We start from the raw sequence: 9871 nt of genomic DNA on the forward strand, positions 1-9871 counted from the left end.
AAGCTTCCCTGTAGAAGGAGGATAAAGTTCAGCTCAGCTTCTCGCTCCAGTTATGTTCAGGCATCTGAACTCCCAGGACCCTTAGGTCCTAGACCTAGGCTGACCTCTTAGAGTCTGAGCTATAGAGTGATACCCCCTAACACTGATTAGTGGCACTGCCAGTCCCTCCCACTGGTCATCCCCCAGTGACTACAGCTACAAGCCAGGTTGTGCAGTTTATAAAATCTGTTCCGAGCCAGCGGGTTGCAGCCAGAGCTGCCAACAAGTTCAAAGTCAGTACCCTGGGTTCAAGTCCCGTCCCCACCCCATCCCCCAAGGCTGTTGCCCAGTGACAGCTTCCAGAGCCTCCCACCACTGCCAGGAGCTGCCAGAGCCCCAGCCAGGACCTTGCCCTGCCATGTGGAGGAAGGTAGTGGAGACACATACAAATGTAATGATGCGCAGAAGCCCACATGGAGAGTCACATCTCGGTCTCTGCCAACAGACTGTCCCCTAGTCCTGATGTCATTAGCACCATTTGAGAGCTGGGATCTGTGGAAGGGCAGAGGATATTCCTTAGTGTCACAAACAGATGGAAGCCATGGCCTGGTTTCCCAGCACCACCCTCTTGTTCTAAATCTTCCAGACCTAGCTCTCATTCATTCTCCAGGTTCTTACCGCTGGGGCACATCCAGGAGCTGCCACCCCGCTGGTGGGGAGCAGGCTCCCGGCCTCTCCCCCACTCCTGGGTGTCGAGAGCCCCTCCTGCTCCCTCTTCCTCTTCCTCCCCCTCAGAGAGAAGGTCACAGATCTGCTGCTGCAGCTCTGGGCTAATGCTGTTCTCAGCCAACACCAGGCTCCGCAAAGCAGTCGGGTAATTTTCTACCATGTCCAGTAGGGTCTGGGGAAGGGAGAAAAGAGCACAGGAAAGAATGAACAGGAGAGGTGTGGCTCTGTGGTTAAGAGCAATTGCTGCTCTCCCCAGCACCCACACGGCTGTTCATCGCCATCTAACTCCAGATGCAAGCGATCTGACACCACCTTCTGACCTCCATGGGCACCACAGATATATAGGTAAAATATTCACAGAAAATAAATATTAAATTATAAAATTAAAACAAGCTGGGTGGTGATGCTGCACACTTGGGAGGCAGAGGCAGGTGGATCTCAGTGAATTCGAGGCCAGCCTGGTCTACAAAGCAAGTTCCAGGACAGTCAGGATGGTTACACAGAGAAACCCTGTCTTGAAAAAAACAAAACAAAACAATGAACACAATTTAGGCAGCCCTTGGGTCCGTCCCCGGCATGGATTATCTCAGTCTTTCACCTAGTTGTCTCCAAAACATTGCCCTCTCACCTGAGCTGACTGGTTGGTGAGCCCTGTGCCCTCCAAGTCTAGTACTTCTAGGGTACGGCTTGAGGCCACAGCTACAGCCAGCATCCCTGCCACATGGTCACCTAGAGAGACAGCACAAATTCTCAGCTACCTGAGATAACAGAGGTCTGTTAATCCTTAGTCCTGGTCAGGACCACCATGCCTGGCCGGGAGACGCAGGTGAGTGGCCAGGAAGGGAGTGAGATGCATCAGATCCACGGGTTCTGATGGAGGCTTTAACCTACCTGTTGGTCATCTGGCTCTTTTACAAGAACCCTGGGGGTTCTCATTCATCTTCCCTTCATTGAATGGGGGTTACTATGTGTGTCAACTGGTGGTCTCTGGATGGGGAAGGAGCAGTGAAAATGGAAGGAAATGATTTTAAGCTCACCCAGGGGGTTGTAGTCCAGATTGAGGACGCGGACTTGGGAGCTGTGGGCCACAGCAATGGCGAGGCGGCTCCAGCCCTTAGGGGTGATGCCAGGGTTGGCACTCAGTGTTAGCTCCTTCAAACCTAGGCAGCAGCATCAGTGAGAATCCAGGATGGGTGGAGTCAGGCCCTTCTCCAGTCCCTTCTCTACCATGCATCTATGGGATTAGCCTAATGGCTGGGAGACACCTTGCCCCCAACCATAGTAGTCTGGAGCAATTAGGGACCTACTCACGCCTCCCCTGCTTGGATCACCATTGTTTCCACTTGGCTCAGTCCCTGAACTTCTCCCTTCCTAAGAAGGGTAAGAAGGCATTCTTACCGCACCCTCCCAGCTCTCAGCGCTGGGCCACACCCCCTTCTCCGCATTCAGCCTTCCTCAGTCGGGCTAGCCCATGCACTCAGAAGGACCCTGCTCACCAGACTTGGCCCCGTCTGGAGGGAGGAGGCCGCAGATGAGGTTGATGGCTTCATCACCCAGCATGCAGTCTCCCAGGTCAAGAGCCACCAGGGCAGGGTGGAGAGCCAGGGCAGGGTTCAGCAAGGCCAGTCCCGCATCCGTCAGTGGGCTCCCGTGCAGGCTGAAGGTTGAGATGAGATTACATTGGAATCACGAGCTTTATCTGAGAAAGCTGCCCTTCCTCGAGACAAGAATGGGAGGAAGAACGGAAATTCTAGATTTGAAGGCATACGACGGAAAGGGAAAGGGAATGTGGTTTCTTTCTGTTGTAGGAACTGGTAATGAGAACATTGCACAGGGAACGGTGTGGGTAGTGGACTGGGGAGCTGGCATATATGCTCACGGTGTCTCTGAGATCTTTCAGTGGAAAGGGCTGGGGTGTAGTCTCCATGGGAGGTGACCCTTCCTCAGAAGTGAGGGGTTCACAATGAAGTAACTGGGGATGGGATGGGGAGGAACGACATTCCCTACCAGGAAGAGCTAGGCATTCCAGCTCTCCTGCAGGGCCGAATGTGGAGCAAAGTCTAGGAACGATCCATGTTTCTGGGAGGGTGTGGTGGACCCAGAAGAAAGATGAGGTGTGCATTAGTGGTTGCGAAGGCGGGACGGTGGAAAAACAGGTACTGGAAGATAATGTGGAGATGCAGGAGGTGGTAGGGGGTGCAGTAGCCGGGACCCCCTTGCGAGGGGACACACTCACAAGAGGGACTGGATGGAGCGGTTGGTCCGTAGCGCTTCCGCCAGCTGCTTGATGCGGCTGGGGCTGGACACGACGCCCAGGTTAAGGTTGAGCTGCGCCAGGGATGTGGCTCCAGCTAGGGCCCGGCAGATGCGTCCGAAGTCGCGGTCGCACAGGCGACAACCGCGCAGCGAGAGCAGACGCACCGCGTTGTCGCGCAGGCCGCGGCAGATGTCCCGCACCTCAGCGCCTGACAGCGGCTCCCCCGAAATCTGGATGGAGCTGGGCAGCATGGTCCCCACGACTGGGCCTCGGGGGCTGGCACCGGTGTCCCAGTCTGGGCAGAAGTTGGCCCGACTGCGGTCTGGGGCGGGGCAGGGACTGAGGTCTCGATCTCGGTTGAGGTCGCAGCCGGAGCGGAGGCGTCCGTGGCTGTGGAGGCGACGAAGCGAGCCCGGGCCGCGGCGGGAGCGAAAGCAGGCGCGGGCCCGGGATGCGGAGACGGGGAGAAGCGGCGTGGGGGCGGGGGCGGCCCGGGGACAGAGCCGCAGCCGCCCCGCGCTTGTCCTTTCCCTCGCGGCTTTGGCCCGGCAGCACGGCTCTGGGGGACAGCCGGGGCGGGATGCAGCTCAGCTTAGGCTGCTGCACCGGAGCAGGCGGCGAGTTCCTATAGCAACGGTTGCGTCACTGGCTCTTGCCTCGCCCCTCCCGGTATGAACCACGCGGCGGGCGCACGATGCTTGTCTTAGGGCAAAGAACTAGGATCCGAGGGCCTGACAGCGTGAAAAGAGTAGAGGGATTCAGGATAGAGGCAAGACACGTTGAGACAGCCTTTGGTGCCATTTCAACTTCTTTTACTTATTCTCCAGTGCTTTTCCATTCTTAGAGTCTAAATCCGGAGATTTTGCGCCGTCTCCAATACCCTGGACAATCAGTCCCTAGGCCCTTTAATCCGTGCCCCGCCCCGCCCCGCCCCCATAACCCAGTGACGCAAGGCGTAGCATGCGTGGGGATTCCGGTCCACGGGGACTTCCCGGTCAATATGGCTGCGCAGGACAGAATCCCTAGGGTAGGGCAGGTGAACGAGCCTTGAAGACGTTTTAATATCCAGGAGAATGGGACTGCCAAAATCAAAGGGTGTCACATCAACCCAAAGCTGTGGGGATCGGTGTGGGGGTGGGGACGTGTAAAGTGACTGGAGCAAAGTGAAATCGAATTTTATCCCTGATTGCAGTGCAACAGGAAGAAGTGTCTTTTTTTCCTTTGAAAAAAGTGAGCTAGGGCTGGAGAGATGGCTCAGAGGTTAAGAGCACTGGCTGTTCTTCCAGAGGTCCTGAGTTCAATTCCCAGCAACCACATGGTGGCTCACAACCATCTGTAATGAGATCTTGTGCCCTCTTCTGGCCTGCAGGCATACAAGGAGGCTGAACACTATATACACAATAAATAAATAAATCTTTAAAAAAAAAAAGAAAAAGAAAAAAGTGAGCTAAAAATTGGACTGTGGTGGCACACACCTATAATCCCAGCACTTGGGAGACAGAGGCAGGCAGATCTTAGTGAGTTCAAAACCAGCCTGGTCTACAGAGTTCCAGGATAGACAGAGCTAAGCTACATAAAGAGACTTTGTCTGGAACTCTCCCTAGCCCTCCCCCGGAAAAAAAAACCAAAACCCAAACAAACCCAAAACCAAAAAAAAAAAAAAAAAAAAAAAAAGCCAGTAAAGCTAAAAGCCCTCCTCCCTGTTAACTATTTGAATTTATGTAAATATTTTTAAATTATTTTTTTAATTTTTGTGCACACTACAGGTATATAGATGCTTGCAGAAGCCAGAAGGGAGTTAGAGTTACAAGGAAAATCTGAGCCAGCCACCTTGGAAGCTGGAACTGAACTACTGAATTCAGGTCCTCTGCAAGAGCAGTGCACTCGTTCTCCAGCCATCTCTCCAAGCCCCAGGTTTTATTTGTAATTGTGTACACATGTGTCTGTGTGGTGAGTGCAGGTGACCTCGGAGATCGCTGGAGCTCCTGGGGCTGGAGGGGAGTTACAAGCAGTTGTGAGCCACCCCCCATGGGTGCTGGGAATGGAACTCAAGTCCTCCCAAAAAGCATCTGCTTTTAACCAGCACTCTGAATTTATTTTTGTTGAAACAGGGTCTGGCTCTAACTGGCCTGGAACTCACTTTGTAGACAAGGCTGGCCTTGACATCACAGAGAACCACCAGCCTCTACCTCCTGAGTGCTGGGATTAAAAGGAATATACCATCATACTCAGCCTGAATTTACTTCTTCAATGGAGGCTAAAGGGTGGTGGTGCTCAAAAGTAACACTTGGAGGGAAAACAGAAATCTAAGCCTCAGCAGAACCATCTTTGGCTTCCAAATATCAGGCGCATGTGGACATTATCTGACAGCGGCCCAGGTGCAGAAGTCCTTGCAATGATGTCAGTGGAAACTTGTTCATTTGTCATTGCTGCATCGGCTTCTCCAAAGTACAGCCAGCCTGGACTTAAGCCTGGTGTACATATATGTGAGGATTGTGGCTCTCATGCTTGGTCCTGCCTGCTGTTCTGTGGATCAAGTATCTCTAGCCCTCAGGGCAGTTTCTGTAATCAGCTGCCGCCTGTCCTTCCTTCACCCTGCCCGAGTGAGGGTACAGAAGGCATACGACATCAGCACTGCTGACAGAACGGAAATGTGTATCTGAGGTAGGGTGACAGGAGAATGGCTGGAACAGGAGCTGTAGTTCCAGACTTCAATCAATATTTTAATTACCAAGTCTATATTTAGCAAGACAGGAGAGAAAGGGAGAGAAAAGAGGGGTAGGTGGTGAGGGCCTCAGAAGAGCTGACCCATATTCTGCACTTGGCTGCAGAGGTTTGCAGTTCTGGCCAGGAGTTTCTGGCCTCGTGCCTTTGAGAAGCCAAGCCCCATGCCAAGGAGGTGTTTAGGAGCGACAGCTCAGTGTCTGCTGCAGACCTCATCAAAGAGATACACGTCCTCAGTACTGTCCTTCAATCTTCCTCTCTCCAGAGCTGGGGGTCAGGGCTGGCCAAGGCTTTCAGGTAGGGTCAGTGTGACTGCACGGTCACTGCTATTGCTTTGGCGGTGGCATTAACCACAGTGACAGGAAGCCTGACAGCAGGGAGCACCGCAGGGATGTCTCTTGGGACCCTCTGCATGGGTGGGATATTGGGGCCCTCCAGGGTGTCCAGGATCCCTAAAGGAGGAAGGATGCAGGATGAGTGAGAACTGGCTAGGAAGGCCCCCGGGTCTGCTCATCCAACCCACTCCCCACTACAGACCCTCCTGCCACTTACCCTCTACCACCTTGTGGTAGGCAAAATGGAGATAGAGCAGAAAGAGCATGTGCAGCGCTGCCAGTGTGCCACAGAGGAGCAGCCGCTGGGTGGGGCCTACAGTCCGTGACACCAACACTGCCACCTAGGGCCACAGGTACACAGTTCAGAAGGCCTGTTTTAAAGGACGGATGGAGAAGATAGCCAGGGCAGAACCTGTAGAGTCCTTTGTGGGTGGACAGCAAAACCTGCTCAGCTTACCATGCGCAGGGTGGAGAGCCCACCCACCAGCAGCCAGAAGAGGTAGAAGAGGGAATGAAGGTGAATGTTATAGGTGATGAACAGGACAATACAGTGCCCAAACAGGCCATAGCCCTGCGGGGAGAGAGATGAGAGCACCATCACTTGGGCTGGAGTGGCCTTTGGCTCCATGGAGGGCTCTCTGGCCTGCTCCTCCCATCCCAGGTCCACAGATGCCTGGAGAGCAGCGGACCAGGACCTTACTGACCTCAGGCTCTCCTTGCCCACTCCCAGGACCGGCTCCTTACCAGCAGTGCGAGCATCTGGAGCATCGTGATCTGGGCATTGCATAGGTAGGCAAGGAAATAAATGAAGGACGAGACACCCAGCCAGTATCCGAAGCAGGTGCCAATGGCTGTGCCCATCAGGGTGCCCTCCCGCTGTGGGGTGAAGGGTGAAGGCTTTGCTTAGGGCTGAGACACCTGTGATCTCGCCCAGGGCGTCACTCAGGTGTCACACCATCATATCCTCAGCAGTCTTTAACTACGTCAGCCCCACCCCGAAGGTCTGTGTCCTGCTTACGATAATGGTGTCAGAAGTCTTCATCCCATGGAGGAGGATGGCGACCAATGTGAAGACCAGCATGAGGGGTCCGTAGAGCTCACCGGCGACTTTCTGTCAGCACACAACACATTCAGACTGGAGGCTGGGCCTGCTGGCCCACACTCTACCCTGAAGCCTCCCCGGCTCTGCACACATGCCATTCCCTAGTCACCTGGGGGAAGCTGACCATCTTGACAGGGATCATGGACTCCAGGAGCCTAGGAGAGAGGAGAGGAGAGCAGATGCAGCAATATGCTGAGATTCTGGAGGGCAGGGTCTGCATCTTACTCATGTCTTATCAACAGGGGATAGGGCGGGGCCAGAGGACATACTGAATGAGGGGGAGGGGGAAAGACAGGGAATGAAAGGAATCATTTTGTGCGAGGTCAACTCTCTGAGGTGAGTGGAATAGCAGCTACCTGGAAAACTTGGAGAGAGCCGAGGATTTACTACATGGCCTACAGAAGACAGGTGAATGTAAGTGGGAGGGCACCCAATACGTGGAAGCCCTGAGAGCAGTCCAACTACTTATATTCTTCCAGGCAGTGGGCATTTTTCTTGAAAAATGTACTTGAAGTGGTATGGACATGCACACAGAATAAAAAAAAGAAGTCATTTCTCTCTTTGTCTATGACTACTATACCTTCGCTTATTCTTGTGTTTTAGCAAGGTTTCTTGGATTATTCTTTTAGTTAAGACATGACTTTTTTTTGGGAAGCTTCCCTTTCAGGGCTCAAGTGTCCCTCCTGTGTATCTCGCAGTCATGCTAGAGCTCTGTGTTGTGGCTGCACTCAATGGCAAGGCTCCCACCTATCCTCACAATGAATCTGGTATCACAGAATAAAACCTCAGTGTACAGGGCCCTGGGTTCAAGGCTCAGTTAACACCAAGCCAGGATTGAATCCAGTTCTTGAGAAGTCAGCGAATGACTATGCTCAAGGCGGCAGAGCTTGCTTCTGAGGTGTAGCTAGTCTCTGGGGAGACCAGCCCAGGAATAAGAATGTATTGCCGTCTGAAGAGCTGCCTGGTGGAAGAAAGTAGAGTTGTCTAGGAGTCTGAGGGGAACGAGAACAGAGTGAACGCTGTTAGAGCGAGGTGTGGAGGGACGGTGGCTAACACGCTGGACAGAGGACACAGCCGACGGACTTTCGCCATGCTGTAGTCCGCAGCAGGTTTGGTGACTAGGGTGATGGGGTTACAGTAGGGAAGCCCGCCAGAGTTTAGGGTCAGTATCTGACTGTAGTCTGGGTGATGGGGTTACAGTAGGGAAGCCCGCCAGAATTTGGGCTCAGTATGACTGTAGTCTGGGTGATGGGGTTAAAGTAGGGGAGCCCGCCAGAGCTTGGGCTCAGTATGACTGTAGTCTGGGTGATGGGGTTACAGTAGGGAAGCCCGCCAGAATTTGGGCTCAGTATGACTGTAGTCTGGGTGATGGGGTTAAAGTAGGGGAGCCCACCAGAGCTTGGGCTCAGTATCTGACTGTAGTCTGGGTGAGGACTGGACATGAGGGCAGACTGGTCTGAGAAGGCTCCTCACCTGCTTCGGACCTGGGCAGGCTCCACATCAAAGTATGGTCTCAGGATGTCGATGTTGGCATACAGACTGAAGGCCCTGGAAGCTTGTCTCTTCCCTGCCTGCCACATCTGAAGGGAGATGGTATTATTACACTCTCGGCTCAGGGCTGTCATCCCATCTCTGCTGGATTTCTGTGTAATTCTAACTGAAAAACCTACAACTTGGGACGTACACGAGTCCACTTTCCCATCTGCTTACCTGGTCAGCCACCTGCCGGCTCAGCTGTCCCTTAAAGCCTTTCATGCCAAGGAACTCTCCATCCTCCTCTTCTGCAGCAGCTGCATCAGCGTCCACTTCTTCCTCACGCAGGCGCTGATGTAACTCACCCATATCCTCGAAGCTGGAGCCTGAGGTATCATCCATGTTCTCCATATCAATCACAGCCGAGCCCCCACCCTGTGAAGACAATGGCTCCTAGAGTGAGGGGCCCATCTGTTCTCTGCTCATCTCATGGGCTGAGGCTGTGCTCTTCCACTGATAAGGATACTGGAATTGCTACCCACTGGGCCACACTCCTTCCTTTCACTGCTGGCACACTTGGTCGCCACACTTTCGTGGTCCAGAAAATCTAATCGTCTCCAACTCACGTTGTTTTCCTACTTTCTCTCTCGAGGCTGCAGAGAGCGGCACAAGAGCCCATCTGCCTTCCCCAACCCTCAAAAAAGCCTATGCACACGGTCCATCTTTAAGGCGTGCCAGTGAATCCTATCCTCTTAGCCCTACACTGTGCCTGACCCGGACAGACTTCCCACCCCGTCCCGCACAGCTCCGGGCAGGAAGAGACCCGAGGCCCGCTGGAGCCTCAGCCTGGCCCTACAGACTTTCGCGTGGCCGACTCAGGGAGGTCAGAAGGTGGCCGACTTCCACGCCGCGCGCGAGAACAGCAGCCACACTCGGGACGGCTGTTGGGGGGGGGGGGCGCTGCTGGCAGCCGGAACTCTCAATACCTGGATGTTTTCTTCGAAGCCTCCCCATTCCGGGCCAGCTCCATTTCGGACGCCGCTGGCCGGCGTCGCCGTAGTCGCCATGTCCCTCGAGGCTTTCCGTCGCTGAAGCTCGTGCTCGTGGGAACAGTGTGAGACCTGAGCCCAGGTGAAAGAAACGTCCAGGGAAGAGAGAGGGGCGAGGTAGTACCAGCAGGAATGCAAAAAGGAGAAACCCGGATGTTTGGCCCCAATTGACGTCCGGAAGTGAAGGACGTGGACAGAGGCGGAGCATGATATCGCGACGTTT

At 54.0% G+C, this 9871-nt stretch overlaps 2 protein-coding genes across 2 annotated transcripts; both read right to left on the reverse strand.

The window, feature by feature from the left end:
• Positions 1-210: 210 nt before the first annotated feature.
• On the reverse strand, positions 211-3632 carry Lrrc73 (leucine rich repeat containing 73). Its single transcript, XM_057751789.1, has 6 exons — positions 2945-3632; positions 2205-2365; positions 1746-1868; positions 1337-1437; positions 658-880; positions 211-531 (listed from the first exon to the last, which is right to left on the reverse strand). The coding sequence occupies exons 1-6, from the start codon at positions 3214-3216 to the stop codon at positions 461-463; spliced, it is 951 nt and encodes a 316-aa protein (XP_057607772.1). The 5' UTR covers positions 3217-3632; the 3' UTR covers positions 211-460.
• Positions 3633-5559: 1927 nt separating this feature from the next.
• Positions 5560-9807, reverse strand: Yipf3 (Yip1 domain family member 3). The gene is made up of 9 exons (XM_057751785.1): positions 9586-9807; positions 8837-9034; positions 8600-8706; positions 7236-7281; positions 7043-7135; positions 6769-6900; positions 6482-6595; positions 6242-6365; positions 5560-6141 (listed from the first exon to the last, which is right to left on the reverse strand). Exons 1-9 carry the CDS (start codon positions 9664-9666, stop codon positions 5993-5995), a joined length of 1044 nt encoding a protein of 347 aa, XP_057607768.1. The 5' UTR covers positions 9667-9807; the 3' UTR covers positions 5560-5992.
• Between the last annotated feature and the right edge of the window lie 64 nt (positions 9808-9871).

Source organism: Chionomys nivalis, chromosome 19, assembly GCF_950005125.1.
Source record: "Chionomys nivalis chromosome 19, mChiNiv1.1, whole genome shotgun sequence".
Taxonomy (NCBI): Eukaryota; Metazoa; Chordata; class Mammalia; order Rodentia; family Cricetidae; genus Chionomys; species Chionomys nivalis.